The 21,089-nt window shown below is 44.9% G+C and overlaps 1 protein-coding gene across 1 annotated transcript in view; it reads left to right on the top strand.

The window, feature by feature from the left end:
* REL (REL proto-oncogene, NF-kB subunit) overlaps positions 1 to 15,065 on the top strand; it is a 92,196-nt gene extending 77,131 nt beyond the window's left edge. The window contains exon 11 of the mRNA XM_088477315.1: positions 9,764 to 15,065. Coding sequence (XP_088333441.1) covers positions 9,764 to 10,452 — 689 coding nt within the window. The 3' untranslated portion in view covers positions 10,453 to 15,065. The remainder of the gene's footprint in view (positions 1 to 9,763) is intronic.
* The last annotated feature ends 6,024 nt before the right edge of the window (positions 15,066 to 21,089 follow it).

Raw genomic sequence — 21,089 nt, 5'->3', positions numbered from 1 at the left:
GTTTTGGTATTACTGTAGTATGATTCCTAATCGCTGAGTTCAGTGAATGGCCATTGCATACCTTAGTTCTGTGATCGGTTTAAGGACTGCGATAGGATCATTATAAAGAAGTAATACCAGTAAAGTGTTTAACAATGAGAGATAGATTATGACAATATTTTAAAGTGACTGATGCGCATTAATGTTACAAAATCATTTATATTTAGCTATATAAGCATACATAGAGAAATATTCACTGCAGGTAACTCAGCAGCCAAAGGATAGAATGAGTAATGACAGAATTGACCCTCCCTGTTTTGTCACTCAGGAGCTCATTCAGACCCGCTCGCTAGATTTGTACGCTCGCACCCAGCCTATGCAAATTCGGCTAAGTGACGGCATGGCAGGCGATCGTATGGCAAGGCGTAAGCACGCCCTCTATGTCCTGGCGTGCGATCACTTTGTGTATGCAGACGCCCATCAGCCTGTCTTATGACGCCCACTTGCGCACGTCATCTCCAGGAAGTGTATGTAACCATCGGTACATCGGGTACAGGGGCAAACGCAGGATTTTTAGGGGGGAGGGGTTCCATATTTATAATATATATATATATATATATATATTTAGGCACACATAGCATACACACATAACATACACACACAGCATACATACGTGCATACACATAGCATTCATACACATAGCATACTTCCCCCGTCATTTTTCACCAATTAATATTCACATTAAATAAATAAATAGGGAAATAGTGATAGAGTTCTTTTACAAAGAAAAAAAAAACTCCTGAGCTGTTAGTATTGTACATTACTATATCCCACCCTCCTCACCTCCCGGGACGTTCCCGATGCAGATGCACAGCACCCACCTGGCCAGTTGGACCACACTGACACTGGCTGTGCAGATATTACTTTTATTTTATAAAACCATGGTGCCAAACAGCCCCCCCTTTCCCTGGGACTCCTATGTCTCATACACATACATCACAAACACCCTACGCCCCTTCTTCCCCGGGACTTCAATGTCACACACACAGCACACACACACACACCCCCGGGACTTCAATGTCACACACACAGCACACACACACACACCCCCGGGACTTCAATGTCACACACACATCACACAGATACAGCACACACATACCACCTAACATGCTAACACTAACAAGAGACTGACCTGACTTGATTCTGCAGTCAGCCTCTCAGTGCCATTGAGCCTTCCCGCGACGCGCCCAAACAGCTCCTCGTCCTTGATCCCTTGTAGACTATGCATTGTGGGAGTTGAGTGAGTCAGTGGAGAGACGTCATGACGTCTCTCCTTAAAGCCAGTGCGCCATGCGGGAGCCGGGGGAGGCAGAGCTCACAGCAGGGTTGAGAATAGATCCCCTTCCGTAGATCTACCTACTGAAGGGGATCTACACACAAACCTCACAGCAGTGGGACAGCTGGGTGCGCCGCTAATATACATCGCAGCGGGCACCCAGCAAATAGAAATTGCAGCAGCGGCCGGGTCTGCCCCCAAAGCATTCTCCACTCTGTGCGGCCACCCAGGTTACGGCCAGAGACGGAGACAAGGCTGTCTTCGTCTCTGGATTTTGTTTTGGATGGTCAGGGGGGGTTTCTGAGTACCATCGGAAGAGAACACAGCGCTTGAGGTTGACTATACGCTACCGCAAGCACTGCGAGCACTTCAGTGTGAAATATAACCAGGTGACGTGTACTATGACGCTGCCTCTTAATTATGCACGCCTCTACAACGGCGTTAAGACGCTCAGGCACACCTGCGTTCGCACCTCCACTCCTCAGTTTCTAGTGGCCTGCCCCTGTCCCCACCCACAACCGGCTTCTCCTGTCACTCACTCTGCTGGGCAGTCTATGCGCAGTGAGCGAACACTTCCCGAGCTTTCGCACTGGTTTACACACTGCGATGCATACGCATGTGCAGAATGCGACAATCGGCCAGCTACGAGCAATCGCTTCTTAGCATCCGGGTCTAAATCAGGTCCTCAGTGCTTGGCCATCAGCTACACACACTGGGACGGACCTCTTTCCTCAGTGGTATCACTTAATTCACATTGCATTGATACTGGTTACAGCAGTGATACTGTGATTGATCTGTGCTATACTACATATCTAGTCATTGAATCTGCTTACCAACACCATCTCTTTACTTTCTACTTCAGGGTCCATAGGGTATCCACAGGATACCTTGGGGTATAGGTGTGACGTCAGTCATCGGGCACCATAGAGTTAAGCTTTCAGCCTCCCAGGATGCACTAGTGTCCCCCTCCTATACCCTGCCCCCGAGCCATGGCACCTCAGTTTAGTTTGGTGCCCGGCCGGAGTCGGGTGCACCTGTTGGAGTGGGGGCTAGAAGAGCCCCTGAAGTTTTCCTGCATGCAGCTGTGGTTGCACATCTGGATGTACAGCATGGACAGTCAGTCCTGACGTCCATGCTGTCTTCCCTACACCCCCGCCGGTACCAGAACGCCGGTACCGATCCGGGGATGCTGGTGAGCATCTGGGGTCACAGCTAGCGGTGACCCCAGATGTTCCGGACCATGGCCGGAATCAAGGGGGACAGCAAGGTAAGCAGCGGGGTCCCGCGGTGGGTCCCCACTGTTACATGGTCCAGGGGGCTCCCTGGGGACTGGCTGCAGCGTGGAGCCAGGTATGTAACCTGCGCTTCCACTACCCCCCTGGGACAGCGGACCGCAGCAGAGCGGTAGCGCTGCGGCGTCCCGGGGGTTAAATGCATGCCAGGGGAGCGCGCCTTCCCTGTCTCACAGCCGGCGCCTCCCCCGCTGCACACAGCCCTCTCTGCACACTGCCGACTGGCCCTGTGGCAGCGCTCCTCCCCCAGGCCAGCCTCCTCTCTGCTCCTCGGCGGCCATCTTCCTGAACGCATGGTGAACGCTGCTGGAAGCCTGGACGGAGGCATCGTGGTCTGGGTCCCCCCGCATACCTCTCCTCCGCTGTGGTCAGGTCTGTGTATACAGCGCTGTGTCCTACCAGACTCTGTGTCTGCGTAGTTGAGTGATCAGCGTTGGTTAGTGCAGGAATTGATATTCTTTGCATTGTATGTGACTGTGCTAGCGCTGCTGCCTGTATCTTCTATTCTGACTGTCAGCTTTATTACTGGCCCTGTTCTTTCTGCTAAACCCTTGCGGTGCGGTGCTGCAGGGTGGTCTCTCGCCTCTTTAAAATACAATTGGTGAGAGGGGTCACATACTTGGTACCATCATGTCTGAAAGTGATTTTCCTCTCCGGCTACAGTGTACTACGTGTAAAGTACCTTTAGCGGAGGGGGAGGGTAGCGTGGAGGGCCTCTGCCGGCAGTGTTTGTCAATGGCGCGGCCTATTACGGTTACAGCACCGGTACAGGAGCCGCCCTGGGCTTGTTTCGCTCAGGCGCTTACAACCTTAGTGGGCCAGTTAGCTCCGCAGCCCGCGTTTACGCAGATGGGTTTGACCCAGCAGTCAGTGGTGTCGTCACCCATGCAGGGTTTCCCAAGACAATTGGTGGTACCCCGCAGTCTCCCTATTTCCCCTCTCCTGGTTTCTCAGGAGCCGGCGTGGGTTAACTCCCTGACGAGTTCTGTACAGCACTTGTCGGATGTGTTGCAAGGGGAGTCTGTGATGCGGCCACATAAACGGCCGGTGGCGTCTCTGTCGGCTCCTTATGAGGATGACGAAGGGACGTCTGATGATGGGGAGATTCAGGATCCTTACGATCAGGAACCTCTCCATACTAAGGACGCTGACGCTAGGTCCAAGGTGTATATTCCTGCACTTATTCGGGCAGTCCGCACAGCCTTGGTGATTGAGGACGAAGTTCCCCCAGCGGCTAAATCCAAGTATGCCTTTTTTAAGGATGTGAAGGGTGACGCCACAGTCTTTCCTCTTTCGGGTCAGTTAGCGGACCATTTAGAGGAGGCGTGGAAACAGCCTGGCAAGGATACCAGCCGCAGAGGCGCCTGGCGGTGGCTTATCCGTTCGCGGATAATTATTTTGCTAAGTGGGAATCCCCTCCACAGGTGGATTCTCACGTGACCCGTCTTGTCCGTAGTGCCACATTGCCGATGCCATCCATGTCCTCCCTTAAGGATGCTACGGACCGCAAGGTGGAGATCTGCCTGAAGTCCGCTTATTCCCTTGCGGGGGGGGGGGGCAGCACGGCCGGCTATGGCCATTTGCTGGGTTGCCAGAGCGATGGAGCGCTGGGCGGATTCATTAGAGGCGTCTTTTGATTCCGACTGTCTGGCCGATCAGGCGGAGTTGATTGGTAATCTCCGTGATTCGGCCACTTATATCAACGAGGCGGCCTTAGACATTAGTACTCTGGTGTCTCGAATTTCTTCAGCAACGGTGGCTGCTCTTCTCACCTTGTGGTTGCGATCCTGGAAGGCGGACGCTGATTCCAAAAAGGGTTTGGAGGCGTTGCCCTTTAATGGAGAAGTTCTCTTCGGTCCGGATCTGGACAAGATTGTGGCCACGCTGGCGGCAGCCAAATCGGCATGTCTCCCGTCGGCCGCTGCTCCTTCTGGTTCAGGACCATCGTCCTTTCGGTCTTATAGGGCCCAGGGCAGGCCCAAACCACAGTCTTTTCCTCGACAGGCAGGTCCCAAGAAATCGGCCAAGCCCCGGAAGCAGGCATGGAGTACCAGACGTCCGGCCCCTAAGTCAGATGACAAGCCTGACGGTCCGGGCCTCCCTTTGGGGGATCCCAAAGTGGGAGGCCGCCTGCTGCAGTTCGCCCAGTGTTGGTCGGTCACCACGACAGACACTTGGGTTCTCGAGGTGGTCTCCCACGGGTACGCCCTCTCTTTCCGGCACAGACCCCCGGCTCGATTTTTCACCACGGGTCTACTATCAGACCGGAACAAGGCAACGGAGCTGCGGAAGGTATTGCACACTATGCTCCAGGCTGGAGTTATAGTGCCTGTTCCATTCTCCCAGAGGGGCCAGGGTTTCTATTCCAATCTCTTTTTGGTGCAGAAACCCAATGGGTCGTATCGTCCGATTCTCAACCTCAAAGCTCTCAACAAGTCTTTGCGGGTGCCGAAGTTTCGGATGGAGACCCTACGGTCCATCATTCTGGCGCTGGAACCTGGGGACTACATGGTGTCATTGGACATACAGGACGCTTACCTGCATGTCCCTATTCTTTTGCACCATCAACAGTTCCTCAGGTTTGCAATCCGCAGCGACCACTTTCAGTTTCGGGCGTTGCCTTTTGGCCTGGCGACAGCACCGCGTGTGTTCACCAAGGTGATGGCGGTTATGGCGGCTTCTCTGCAGCTGCAAGGAGTCCGCATGTTGCCGTACTTGGACGACCTGTTATTAGTGGCAGGATCTCCGGAGCTCCTTCTGCGTCACTTGGACCTGACCATTGCGATACTGCAACGGCACGGCTGGTTAATAAACTGGCAGAAGTCCACTCTAATCCCGTCTCGGCGGATTCTGCACTTCGGGGCCTTATTGGACTCGGGACAGCAAAGGATCTTTGTGACGGGGGAAAAGATCTCTGCTTTACAGTCGAGGGTGCGCAGTTGTCTGCACAGCCGCCGGGTGTCTCTACACTCGGCGATGAGGTTACTGGGCTCCATGGTGTCGGTGTTCGACATGGTGGAATATGCCCAGTTTCACTCCAGACCTCTGCAGCACCTGATCCTGTCCAAGTGGAACGGGCTGCCTCAGTCTCTAAAGTCCCAGACGATAATGCTCACCCCGGAGGTTCGCCTGTCCCTTGCCTGGTGGTTGCAGATGACCCATCTCAGCAAGGGACGTCCGTTCTGGGTACCAAATTGGGTCCTGTTGACAACGGACGCCAGTCTTCGGGGCTGGGGAGCAGTTTCGGGTCCACACTTGTTCCAGGGCAGGTGGACGCCGACAGAAGCAGAGCTTCCAATAAATATCATGGAACTCCGTGCGGTCTTCAATGCTCTCCAGCAGGCACATCGGGTTCTCCAGGGTCGCCCGGTGCAGGTCCAGTCGGACAACGCTACCACCGTGGCCTACATAAACAGGCAAGGAGGAACCCGAAGTCGGGCGGCTCTCGTAGAGGTGTCTCGGATCCTGGTATGGGCGGAGCGCAATCTTCCGCCCATATCAGCGGTCTTCATCCCGGGAGTGCTAAATTGGGAGGCGGACTTTTTAAGTCGCCAGGACGTTCATCCGGGGGAATGGTCCCTGCACCCGGACGTTTTTCAACTGCTGGTGGACAGGTGGGGTCTTCCAGAGATCGACCTCATGGCGTCCCGGCACAACAACAAGTTGCCGGTGTACGGGTCTCGCACAAGGGACGAAGAGGCGTCTCTGGTGGATGCTCTGTCCGTCCGGTGGACGTTCCGGTTCGCATACTTATTTCCTCCGGTTTCCCTTCTTCCACGGGTAATCCGGAAATACAAACAGGAAGGAGGGATGCTCCTGTTGATAGCTCCCGCGTGGCCCAGACGGCACTGGTTCTCAGACCTTCAGGGTCTGTCCGTGGACAGTCCTCTGCGGTTGCCGCTACGACCGGACCTTCTGTCGCAGGGTCCTTGTCTTCACCCGGACCTGACTCGGCTGTCTTTGACGGCGTGGCTGTTGAGACAGCCATGTTGAGGTCCAGGGGGTTTTCCAGCTCTGTTGTGCGTACCATGTTACGAGCTCGGAAACCGTCTGCCGCGAGAATATACCATCGCGTGTGGCATACGTTCTTCCAGTGGTGTCGACCGAGAGGTTATGCACCGCGGGAGTTTCGTCTGTCTAGGATACTCGCCTTCCTACAAGCGGGACTAGATCATGGGCTTCGCCTTGCTTCTTTGAAGGTACAGGTTTCGGCCCTGTCTGTCTGGTTTCACCGTAGGATTGCTACAATCCCGGATGTGCGCACCTTCATGCAAGGTGTTCTCCGCATTCAGCCGCCCTTTTTTCCACCTGTGGCGCCTTGGGATTTGGCTGTGGTCCTGAGGGCTCTCCAGGGACCGCCGTTTGAACCACTGGGCTCAGTGGATCTTAAATGGCTAAGACTGTTTTCCTTCTGGCCATAGCTTCGGCCAGACGTGTTTCTGATTTAGGGGCTCTTTCTTGTAGACCCCCTTTCTTGATTTTTCATGGGAACAGGGCAGTGCTCTGCACTCGGCCTGAATTTCTTCCCAAAGTTGTTTCCCAGTTTCATGTTAACGAGGAAATAGTTGTTCCGGCCTTTAACTCACCTGGCCTTTCAGTGAGTGAGGCCACTTTGGATGTTGTGCGGGCCTTAAGGACTTATGTTGACCGCACTTCTTCGTTTAGGAAGTCGGACGCCTTGTTTGTCCTTTATGGCTTCCATAAAAAGGGTTGGCCTGCTTCAAAGCAAACTTTGGCAGCCTGGATCCGTATGGCTATTTCTGAAGCTTATCTTCATGAAGGTCTGCCGGTTCCTCCTTCTTTAAAGGCTCATTCCACTAGGTCTGTGGGTCCTTCGTGGGCAGCTCGACGTGGTGCCTCTGCAGTCCAGATCTGCAAGGCTGCTACGTGGTCCTCTGTCCATACCTTCGTGAGGTATTACAGGTTTGACATCTTCGCATCTCAGGATGCTTCCTTCGGGCGGCGGATTCTCCTTTCAGCACAGGAGCGTCCCCACCCTTAAAGGATACTGCTTTGGGACATCCCCAAGGTATCCTGTGGATACCCTATGGACCCTGAAGTAGAAAATATGAGATATGGTAAGAACTTACCTTTGTTATCTCTATTTCTACGAAGTCCATAGGGTTCCACAGGACTCCCTCCCTGTCGCACCTGTGCTGCAGATGGGCTTTGTTCTGGTCACCGGTTTTTCCGTCTCCCTCTGGTGAGAGTGTGATTCTTGTGTGTATCCAGATCTTCTTTCTCTCTCTTCCTTCTCCTCCTCCGGCCTATGGCTTGGTAACTAACTGAGGTGCCTTGGCTCGGGGGCGGGGTATAGGAGGGGGACCCTAGTGCATCCTGGGAGGCTGAAAGCTTAACTCTATGGTGCCCGATGACTGATGTCACACCTATACCCCAAGGTATCCTGTGGAACCCTATGGACTTCGTAGAAATAGAGATAACAAAGGTAAGTTCTTACCATATCTCATATTTTCTATCCAGGTTCTTTTATTTTAACTGTTGCCATCAGTAATGTATATACGAAAATGCAGCTGCATGTGTAAATGCTTACAGCTGCCCATTCATCATTCCTTAATGTAGGTGAACAGATTATTTTTCATCTACTTTTAAAGAAATGAAGTAACCCCCATTTATTGCATAGGGAACCTTCCTTCATCAAATGCCGAAAATGGACATTTTTCAGAATGTGATTGCGGGAACTTATACCATCATTCAATGGCGTTAGTTCCCAAAGCCCCGCTTGCAGAGAGGGATCAGTTTTGATATCTCCGGACTTGCGTTCGCTTCACAGTTCAAGCATGCCTACTAACACTGCCGGGTCAAGCCCACAGGTGTAAAATCACTCCGCTATTAATAAGCGCGGAATGAGTAGTGTTAGGTCTCGTGGGGACAGCTGCTTTACAGAGTTCTTGCGGCAAGATGGAAACTTAATTAACAAGGAGCAGAAGAGGCACTATGACGAATAGGCCTAATAATGTGATATATATTAAGCAAAGAGACATTTTCCATTATTCACCAGTATTTATTTGCATTAGCATTATCATCAAAGAGTGAGTTTGAGTACATCGTCCTTGATTTTATTTTTTATAACTAATGGACATATGCACAGATCAATGTATGTATATATATATATATATATTACTCCATAGCCTATGCACAAAAATACTCATCTGACAATGTGTTTGGTATAAAGGTATACGCAGGCATTGCATTCAGAATGTCGACATGGTCTGAATGTCAATATAGACAAAATGTTCACCATCAAAATGTCGACAATCACGTGGTCAAAACAGACATAAAGTCAACATTGTTAATTTCGAAAGGCAGGATGTCGACATTCCATTTTAGGATTAGGCTGTGGTTAGGCTTAGGTTAGGGCTATACTCAGCTGAGAACACCATGACGATATGCCGACTGTCGACATTCCCAATGGCAGTATTGACATTTTACATTCTGTATGTTGATATTTTGTACCACATCCAGTATAACTGCTAAGACTTTAAGTCACTCCCTATGGATGAAATGAAACAAATTTAGTCTCCAGCTGCGGAATAGATACTTACAGTTAGAGTGGTAAAAATGGCATTTCACAGAAATATGCTAGAACATACTAGAAGGGAATGGATAAGTAAAAGGTGAACATAAGCCATGGATATGGACACTTTATTTTAATAGTTTCCAGAGACACTTAGTGGCTGAGCTATTGCATCGAAACACGTCAAAGTGATACTGTCTCCATGGATTAATTTGATTCAAGCATGTTTTTATGCATTTTAAATATGATTACTCAATAAATATTACATTTCTAAAGTCCAAAGAACAAGAAATACATGTTATGAATTCCACCTAAAATTCAGAAATAGGAATTGCTTAATACCTCTAGTCCATGTTGTAAAATCGGGACATTTTCAGACAAAAATGTATAGGGACAAATCTTTATAAATTGTGAGAGTTCCTTGAAATTCGGCTTAATCTGTTGTACAAATTCTGGATCAATAAATAAAAGGTCCCAAGTGTACATTATAATTACTCGAGGGCAAGCTGCTTTTCCAAGTTGTTGGTGGCAAGTGCAGTCATGGCTTGTTCATATCATTTCCCATGATCCCAAATAACTGACTGTATTAATAAAACCTACTCTGATTTTTTTTTCCCACAGAGCAATTTAGCAATGAGACATGTATGCAGCCATCAAATGTAGTACAATCCGTGACAGGATCTGCAGCTTCAATAATCTCATTCACCAGATTACCAGAACCTAGGAACCACACCGTGCAGCCAAGTAATCAGAATTATCTCAGTAACATGTGGCCAAGTACAAGCACACTTTCTAACCCAGCTAATCACCAGAACTTTAGTTTTGTAAACACGCTGCAAACAACAAACCCTGCTCCACAGAAGGCTTACCATATGAGGAAAATTCCAGAGACTTCTGTAAACCGTGTGGAGTATAATCCAGTATTTCAGTCAACTACAGATTCCACTTTGCAAAAGACCAATTACAGTGTTCCAGAGAAGAGCCTGTCCAATACCATGTGTATGGCAAGTGGCTCACAGCCCAATTACACATCCATATCAATTGAAAATAGCACGTATGGGGCACCCTACAGTAATGCATTTGTAAGAGATTCCGGTCACATGATATCAAGTAGAATGAATGAACCGTCTTGCCACAGTATGCTACCAGGTACTTTTCCAGATTTACCCTTTAGCACGGTATCACATAACAGCATGGTAAGTCAGACCGGTGCGGATCTCATGGAAACGACACAAAATGAATTTAGTAGCGTTGATTCAGACCTTGAACGATTCATCGATGATTTATCAAAGGGTATGTCAAACCCGTAGCACAATTAGAGTATGGGGTTCTGTTTCAAAGCAAAATTGGACCATCTGCCTGCCGGAAATAATGGTTATTTATCATTCATCTGGACATCCTGATTACCATGGTCCGATTGACCAGATAATGGCTATACTTCACTTTGGAACGGGTTTTAGAATCAAAGGCATTTGGATAACACCTTGTTCTGTAAACTGTCCAAGTGAGCAGGCATGTAGGTGCCAATTCCCGATGGTATTCATAATACTGCAGGTGTATGTCTTAATTTCTTCAATATTGTTAGCTGCTTATCTGCATTATGATTTTATTTTCTTTCTGTGGACCGAAACAAATTTTCAATGGCAACTTCAGACAAAATGACCATAAGAAGAAACCATGAAATAATGTTACGAATGATAAAATGATAACCAATTAATGCCTGGAAGGCAGAGCAGGGCTTCCAGAGAAACTTTCATAGGCTCTATTGTACGAGAGCCCCTAATAGGTCTCCACAGTATATATAAGGTTCTCGCTTATTCACCGTTACTGGATAGAATAGATAGGTAGATTACATTTTACAGTCCTGTCACATAGTTGATTATTGGAGTTAGGAATGATGTATACAATATGATTGTACAATTTATGGAAATTTCTACAGCGAAATGTGCTTTTCACTAAACATCAACAATATACATCATATTCACAAAATACAAAATTATGTCTTGGCCTCCAGTTCTGCTGAGGTATGTAGCAGATCTTGTCACCAGCTGGTCAAGCTAGGCTGTGTGAACACTTCTTACTGGTGCCTTGTAATACCAATACCTCTGGTTTGAAGCTTATTTTATAACAGTTACTCATATAAAGCGCCCGCATATTCCACATTGAGAGATATCATCAGCACCAGCATATTCCGCGTTGAGGGACATCATCAAAAATAAATAAAAAATTTAAACCATGGATATTAAAATTCAGTGGACAATGGGACATACTTAAGATACCTTTCTACATTTTTAAGTGGAAAATATTTTAATAATAGACTTTAAATTTATAAAGAATGTGTACAGATATTTACTGCTATGATTAGTAAAGTTCTGAATTTAAGAGCTATACAATTTTATTGTTGGGGTTTTTTTGGACGCTCAAATTTTTATTTTCTACCATGCTATATAAATGTTGTTTGTGGCATAATCATGTTTATACTTTTATAGGACCTTGTGCAAAATTTGCTGTTATGCAAATATTTATTAACGAATGTAATGACTGTGTCATTGTTACTAGATCTTGGCTAAATGAGCTAATTAAATTTAGGTAATTAAAAAAAAAAATAACATGCTGGATAGGTTAATAAGTACTTTGGATGTTTTTGTTTTTTTTAACAGAATGCCTTGGACTCTGTATGGTGTGCTTTGAGTATTTCGTATATTATATAGAGTCAAATGATATCAATTAAAATAACATTTGTATTTTTGCTAAAGATAATCCGTGATCTGATCGCATACATAGTGATGGTATTTGATGACAAGCAAACGCAATCCAAAAAACTTGTGGGTGTGACATTCAACCCCCATCTTTTTTTTCACACTTAAGAATCTCATAAGCTACAAAATTAAATTTTTTAACAATTTCATTTTTTATTTGTGCCTCCACAAATTTGAAAGCTAATAGTAAGAGATAAAGAGGGAGATGTATCAAATCTTGGAGAGAGATAAAGTACCAACCAATCAGCATCTAACTGCTATTTAACAGGCTGTGTTTGAAAAATGACAGGAGCTGAAATGTCGTAATTAATTAATTTTCATTCCGCTCGGTCAAGATTTAGTTGAACCACCACTGGCAGCTAATATAACCCAGTAGTTATTGTGATCAAGTCTCTTTTACCTCTGAACATGCAAGAGAGCAATATTTAAGCATTCCTCTTTGATAAATTGCTGAAATTGGATCAGTTTAGTTGGGATCAGAGAAAGACAGTAAAGCTAGCTACACACCTGAAAGACGAGAGGAACGATCCACACATTTTTTATTTTTTTTTTGCTGACAGCTGAAACGATTCAGAGAACATCCGATTTCCTATACACACACTACACATCTGTCGTTCCTATATGAACAATACATTTCTTGAGGTGATGATTTTTACATGCAGTTTGTCAGAAGATAATATACACTGCATTAGCTGCATGACATCGGCTCTTCAGGACCGATAATGTTGTGCGGCACTCCTGATGTCGAGAGTCGATCTGTCAGGTTTGAGAATGACAGTCAGGTCCGGGTGCTGTGTACACACTGTGCAACATTTTAACCGACCAGCTGAGAATCACTGATAGGGCAGAATTACTGTGTGTACCTAGCATAAGTTTGAGGTCTTCCTAAAGAATTTTAATGGGATGAAGGTCAGGAATGGGCCATTCAAGGATAACTGGTTATGCCTTAAGACTGCTTATGGGAAGGTCTCAAATTTCACTGCATGCAGACATTGCACAGCTAGGCACAAAAAGAAACCTGTTTTTTGCATTGCGTTTGCTCATTTTAAATGACCCCCTGGACCGTTTTCTTTGCTGTTTCCCTGTTTTATTAATCCTGGTGTTGAATTCTGGTGAACTTTCACATTAATTTTTTTTTAAGTGTCAATAAATCGGGAAGTATAGGTACACTCAACAAAATGGAAAAGATTTGTCTGATTTTTTTTTGTATTTTCTAAAACAAACATTTCTCTAAATTTACAACAGCTAAATGCATATGACCTCTGTAATCTCAAAGGCCATGAAATTCTAAACTAAGATGTGGATAATTAATATACTAATTTTAGTATTTCTCTGTATTGTTAGCATGAAAAAAAAAACATTGTTGCTTCATGTGACTACTCACTTTGTGCCACTGAGTGGATTACTTTATTTTTGCTAAGCAATATAAATCTGATTCCAATGTCCCTGGTTAAGGGGTCTATATATATATAAAATGATTTCCAAAGTGGAAATGTACCTATACAGTGATTTATAGTTAGGTTTTTGTTTAAAGTGGAAGGTGCATTTAAATCTATTTATCTGGTACAAAGCAAGTTAAACTCCCCTGCACAATTCAAATCTGTTAAGTAGTCAAAATAATTAAATTACACTTTAACTTCGGTGTCATTTACAAAAGTGACGCGATCGTAAAGTAAATGGTTATTTTATTCCATTTTATTCCATGGAAAATGACCATAATCAGGAATAAAGATGGTACTTTTATTATTTTTGTTATTTCCAGAATACAGAGCGTACTTATTTCCATGGTAATGAGAATTTACCTCTACATTATATTTACTCCAGTGTCCAAGAATCTTTTTTAAACTGCTAACAAAATTCCATATAATTCATTTGACTGCTATGGAATGGATATCTGTACATACAAACATTGGTGACGTGGATTCAGATATCTTGCCAGCATAAACTGCACATTTTTAGTTCTTTTTCTCTGCCCCTTGTTTTTATTGTCTGTGTGGTCATCACACTTTATGCAGTGACAAACACAAGTTTGTAAACTTCAGTTACATTAACTAAGAATTTATTGCCCCTCTGTTGGCGTTCTTCACATTTTTATGCCTCTTTTTGGTTAGTGGTGGGCAACAGACAGCCCATTTGGAGCATAAAAGGTCACATATACTAAGGCCACTAAGGCCCTGATGACAAGAGTCATTTCCTAAGGACGCTCCAGGCGTCACTGCTACATAGATTCTGGCTGCAGTGTGCAATTCTAGGCACCCTGCAAACTAGATGAGGCTAGCAGAAAAAAGCACAGAGGGCCAGACCAAATGATTCCGAGGGCCTTATACGCCCCCCGGGGCTACGGTTCCCCATCCCTGGCTTAAGTGATCTGCTGGTTTTCTGCAGGGAACTAGGACCCATTGGGATCACAGACCATTTGTGAGGCACCTAAACGATATTAGTTTTCCTTTATTGCATATTTTATTTCAATAATGAACTGTACTTTAGTGTGCCTTTATTTAAGACCAAGGGGTTAGATTTACTAAAGCTTCTAAAAATGCTTAGTAAATAACTACCAATAAGATCCAACAGTAGCTATAATTTGTTTATTGCAGCCTAGAAAATGAATGACATAATCTGATTGGTTGCTATAGGCAACACCAACACTTTTCATTTTTAGAGGCTTTAGTAAAACTACTCTCATGTTTATTGTTATGTTATTCTACAAAAAAGCAAGGGTCAGTGCATTTTTACTAAAATGGTCATATCTTGTACATGATCTGGGGTTTGCATTGGTGTGTAGTGAGGGAAATGTGATGCATATATTTGTATGTATTGTATAAGTGCGTAATGCTGAGGATCTGTTCTCACATTGCAGTTTATGAGTCTATATAAGAGGAGCTCAGTTTGGTACTATCATGTTCGGAGATTACTGCCACAGATAACTTTTTATTATCCTTTTTTTTTTCACTGGTAAAGTTCTCAACTCTGCATTTTTATAGCCATGTTGTATTTTATTACATTGTTAATTAAAAACGTTCTTTTTATCTTTGTTTTTTAACTTGGGTTAAATTTGTTGTCAAATTTGGAAAAGCATTTGATTAGTTGTCTGTCTCTGACGATGGGCAGTTAAATTGTATTTAGGCCTTATTTAATGTACCACTGAATAAATCAATACGAAAATGTTTTATTTGTTTGTTTTTTTATTTACATCTTTATTTCAGGGGCTAAAGCTTTGAACAAATAACCATTGTAATGCAAAAACATAGCTATAATTATAGAGGCCTGCCGACTGTCTGGAACCTGGCCACATAGTACAGGGCTCAAGAACCACTAAAGGCATCGGGGAGGAGGGGGGGTGGGGTTGTTTAGTGATGGAGCTAATCATAGTGGGCTGGTGTGAATTCTACAGTAAAGCTAAGCTGTCTACATCTATTTAGTCTGTTCTTTATGTTTCTTAAGTATCAGCTGTTATGTGGTCTGTTATTTACACTGGCATAATACTAAACCCTCAATAACACACTCTTCTAAACATTCAGTAATACATGTAAATTAGTTCCAAGTACATACTTGAAATACATTTTTGAACAATAATATATCGATTTTAAAGGGCCAGTACATCTAAAGTACAAATTGCCATATATACTACTAGTAATACACACACACAGCAATGTTCAATGGCGGTGACACTTAAGGATGCAAAAAGAAGCTGCTTGCTTGTACCAACGTTTCAATTCAGGAGCATTTTCTGCTGTGTCAGCATCAGAGCCAGAAAGAGCATTGGCGCCCCCCCCCCTCCCATTTTTCAATAGGAACATAAGATAGTACACACAAAAAGGGGCCATGGCCTCATGGGAAAATGCCAGGGGAGAGATAGGGGAGGCCAGGAGATGCTGGGGATAAAAGAAGAGGACTCTACAAGTGAGAATGATAATAAACAGGAAAATTGACAGGCCCAAACAGCGCCCCTGCCCTGCAGTGCCCTGTGCCATGGCACAGGTGGCACCAGAGGCGAATTTAGACATCATCGGGTCCTAAACAAGACAACGATTTGGGGCCCCCCTTACTCAGCCAGAAACCTACTCTGGGTCCAGCACTGATGGAGCCCCAGCCTCGTCCCACCTCTGTGGTACAAATCCATTATGCGCAGTGCTGTGTGTCTCCTCCTTACCATGATATGGCTGTGCAGCTGTACAGGAATACATGCAGAGGATGTCACACTCCCTGACTGTTTCTTCACTCAGGCAGGCTCCTCAGCTTGATTATAGAGAGCAAAGCTCCGTCTGATTTCTACCAAAATTTGTGGGGCCAGACGCACTGAGCCTGCACAAAAAACATTATGGAGGCAGCCACACTGCAGTGTCGCTGAACTAAAGGATGATTGATCATCACCCTTCATATTATCCAGGGATGGAACTTTAACCGTGGCTCCTGGAGGCAAGATCCCCCAAGCCCCTCCCCCTATCACCATGGGTGACATGATTTTTCCAACCTGGGAACAAGATTCCTCACACTCAAATATATTTGTTTCTCCTTTTTAGAAAATAATGTTGTTACCTTAATGCTCATATATCAGTACACAGACAATAGCTTAAATGACAAAACAATTAAAGTTCACAAATGCCAGTTAAAACAATTTTTGGATGGTTACACAGTAAAGATTATGATAGATTATTGTACCTCATTTTAAAGCCATCTGCATACCTCCCAAATTTGCTTGCTGTGCAGTGTGCATGGAAGACTCTGAAAAAGGGGTGGGGCCTTGGAATGGGGGCGGAGCCTAGCAGCACATTTAGACAGGAGGGAATGGGGCAGGGAGCTGTACGGGCACTGTAGGGGCGGGGACACAGGCTGGGCATAGCACACAGTCATAGTGCAGCGTGCGTGCCCTGTATTTACTGTATTACAGTTACTGTATAGCCGACGCTGATTAATTAAAGCTACATGCAGCGGCGTCTCCCTCCCTAACTGTGTCCTGGACTGACAGGCAGTAAGCAGAGAGTGCTGCCCGGTGTTATACACACAATCAGAGTCAGTGCCGTATCTGGACGGCAGTGCGCCGTGTGCAGCACTGCCGCCCCCCTCTTCCCCCGATGATTGCTTACCTTTCCCTCCAAAGGGGTGGAGGGTGGGCGGGATCCACCGCTGTTGTTTTTGGTGCGCCGCGCACCACTTCCGGAGGTCTCTTCCTGCAGACCTCGTGAGCCGGGAAGTGTGTGGGTGGTGACCCTGGAGGCTTCTGCCCTGTGCGGAGGCACCAGCCACACTACCCTCCCTACGGCCTGATTAGATGGACCAGAAGCAATATTTTGTTTACAGCCCTGCCGTCAGGAATGTGTGTGTGTAGTGCACGCTGGCACTGGCAGTCCTCATTGCAGGAAAGACGTACCAGGCTGCCCCTGCTGCTTCCCACACAGCACATAGCTGCCCCTCTATCTGTTCCCCTGCAGGCTGCCACTGGGTGCTCCGCTGTGATCATAATTCGGGGGTAGTGCTTCTGCTTCCCCAACCCCCTCCTAGTTACTGTTTGTACCCGCACACCCTCAGGGGAGTGCAGGAGACAGCACCGGGCAGCTGTCTAATCTCAGCCTGCAGGGAGTATTCAGCCAGCTCAGCACTCGGGAAGTTTCGGTGGAGCTCGCGTCCACCATTATTCAGCCTGGTGGGTGGGCCCCCTGGTCCCGCCGGGCCCTAGGCAGCCGCTTTGGTTGCCTAGCGGTAAATTCCGCTACTGGGTGGCACTACTCTAGTTACGGCCCAGGTCAGCATTACTATTTCCACAAACTGAAATAAAGATGAATTTATGGGATTCTTTTCCTACACACTGCAGATTTCACTTTGCTAATCCCATTAACAAACATTGCAGTCAGCCTCTATTGTGTACTGATGGGAGGTTACATAATCATATTGTTGCTCTCAGTGCCACTGGCCAACTCAATGGTTATGTAGTTAATAGTTGTTGTCAGGTGTGAAGTTAATAAAAAAGAAATAATACAAAAACATAATTTAAAAAAAATTAATAAATCACCATACAATGTTTATAATAAATTACGGCATGCTCTCCTATTGGACTGTTACTCATACCAGAAATATTTACTTAATAACATTAATCACAGCATGTTTTCCCATTATATAGTGTTTTTCCTACCAAAAATATTATGCTAATAATAATGTTGCTCTCTTTTTTTTTTATTTCATTTAAAAGTTTGACACACTTGTCTTTATTTTTATTAAGAGAAATAGAAAGTAAGTCATTGAGGTTACCGATCTCTTAAAAACAGGTTGGTACTTTAGACAAAGTGCCACAATCACCTACCCCCTATAATTTTCATAGAGCCGCCTAAAAATATTTTATTTAATTTAAAAAAAAATATTCAGTTGATGATACAGGGTTTCAATGACCTCACATCTGTAATGATGACATGAAGTCGGTTGTTGGCATGAACAAAAACATATGTCAGAATAGTTTCCCTTACATAAACCATTAACCACCAACCCACTGTCTGCTCAGCTCTCAGGAGTACCATCTGCTGTGCTCCCCAGATCAGGCGAGAACTGTGTAGGGTTTAATGCCCGGGTTTGCTTCGGCCAGCTATCAATTGATGCACGTGAGTAGTTTCAAATGACGTTTGACTCCCACAACTGCTGCTCAGCAACACACACACAAGAATGGAAAATGTTACAATAATAAGAGATGTGACAGTGTATGGTAGAAGGATTAGATTAGTGTTAATCACTTTCCCAAGTTACTATAGCTCTTCACACTGCAATATTTGACACATACTGTACATATTTATTTATGTAGATATATCCTTCATATAAAGTTTGCATGCAACAGACATGAAACACGTAAAAAAGAAGAGTATTTGCTTGTGAACTGACATAAGGCATATGTGTATCACCCTCCTACTCACTTTTTGGCCTAACACATATTTAGCACTGCAGTCTGTCCCTTTTACAGCACACGTATGGGGGAGTTCCCACGTGTCATTATAGTGCATCACATTATAATAATGGTAAATGATGACCCAATGTACAAGTGCCAGCACTACAGCATTTCTTAACAGGTTACCTTTCTTTGGTTTTTTAATATATATGAAAGAAAGTCTCTAACAAATTGCAACAATTCTTTTGTAATACAGCAGATGAACCATATCTGCTTCACTGTCTTCAAATACAACATACAGTACAGGGAGGTGAGAGAGGAAGCTACTGTCTGTATTTGTGCAATGGAAATATACTGTATTTCTCTGCTGGTGTTGCAACCGACATTTGTGTGGTCAGGAAGGAACTATGATCCCCAAGTTTAAAGTGGAACGACGTCAAACAAATGAGAACTTCTTTTAAAATTATACACGAGGCATCTTTCATACATGTTAAAGTGATAAACAAATGACAGTCATAATTTTGTAAGTATTAGCCCTTACCCTCCCCCTAACCCACCTTTCCCGCAGCCTAACAATTATATTAACTGTCGGGATGTCAGCGGACGGGATTCTGGAACTGGGATTATGACCGCCGGAATGCCAACTACATTCCAAATGGACGTAACCTTCATTTTTAATTATAGAAATTATATAATAGATTTCAAACCCCACAACTATGAAGTGGGGAAGTAGTGAGAACTAGGCTCAAATAAAAAATACACAGCGGAGCGTATAGGTAAATTAGTCGGTTTATTGGTATTGTTTGCTATCTGTAACTGAAAAAAAATGTTTTTTGTATATATTTTTAAATGCAGTAAAAGTGACATTGAAACAACCAAACAAAAACAAAGAGGAAATAGTAGAATATCACATTGTTGATTATGTAACCAGAGAACACAAAAGTAGTAATAACAGAAACAATGTCAATAGCAGCATGTGGTAAACAATTAGATAGTAATAACAAAACTAAATAAAAAAACAAGTGTGATAAATGTGAGCTTTAAGAAAAGAATAGACAGGGAACCTGCTGGGAGGAAGCCTCAGGGGAATTGGAATGTCACAGATCAATAACAATAACCCTAACAAGAGGGGCAAAATAGCAAAAGGAAACAAATAGGGTACAGTAATGGTCTAAACGAAGAACACGGTAACATAATTAGATGGTCATAACAGAAGGTCAGAGTCTAAGGGGTGTATTTATTAAAGTGAGAGTTTTTAGAAGTGGAGATGTGGCCCATAGCAACCAATCACATTCTACTTAACATTTAACAAGCACCTTCTATAAGATAACAGCTAGAATCTGATTGGTTGCTATGGGCAACATCTCCACTTCTAAAAACTCTCACTTTAGTAAATTTATCCCTAACAGTCTGCATGGGTGAGTGGGAAGGGGGGTTTTTCAAGTGGTACTACAGGCTCCAGATCTGCAGGAACTTAGGGGATCTATTATTAAGTTATTCAGTGATTTTCTCCATACCTGCCAGATACCAAATTTTATCTATAACTAAGGGAAGAGGCAGGGCCTCCAGGTGTTTCCAATGTCATGCATCTAAAGGGCACATCAGCAGCTGAAACTCCTCTCCAACTTGCTGAAGTGTACGGTGATAACATTATGTCACAGAGGCAGGTTTGGGTTTGGTGCACTGCCTATAACAATGGCAGGACATACGTTCAAGAAGAGCAGTGATCCTGCCGGCCAAGCACGTCCACCACAGATGACAATTGTGCCGCATTGAAGGTCTGATTCGGACACATTGAGGTCTGAGGACAGACGCATTGCAGTTAGTGATATTACTGATGAACTGAACATCTCAGTGGGTCCTGTGCACAACATCGTTCATGGGCAACTGGGGTACAGGAAATAGTGTTCATGCTGGGTAACAAAGTAACTCCCAGAAGTTCACAAAACCAATAGGATGGGATTGTCTCTTGTGCACTTGATGTGGTACCATGAGGAGGGAGTGCAGTTCCTGCAGCGTATTTTTACAGGCGATGAAATGTGGGTGCATCATGTGACACCGGAGATGAAGCAAGCATCCATGCCATGGAAACACACATCGCCCCCCACCTTCAAAGTAATTCAAAACAACTCCAGTAAAAAAGAAGGTCATGGTGGATGTGTTTTGAGACCACAAAGGCGTGCTACCATTGGGAGGTACTGTAACACCCTCCCTACAGCCCTGACCTGGCACAGAGATTTCCATCTCTTTGGACCATTGAAGAAGCACCTGGGTGGAAGACGATTCGCAACCTATAGGGAAGTACAACAAGCCGTCATGTCCT

This window comes from Taudactylus pleione, unplaced genomic scaffold, assembly GCF_031769625.1.
Source record: "Taudactylus pleione unplaced genomic scaffold, aTauple2 ptg000201l, whole genome shotgun sequence".
NCBI lineage: Eukaryota > Metazoa > Chordata > Amphibia > Anura > Myobatrachidae > Taudactylus > Taudactylus pleione.
This window is presented reverse-complemented; position numbering and strand designations above follow the sequence as displayed.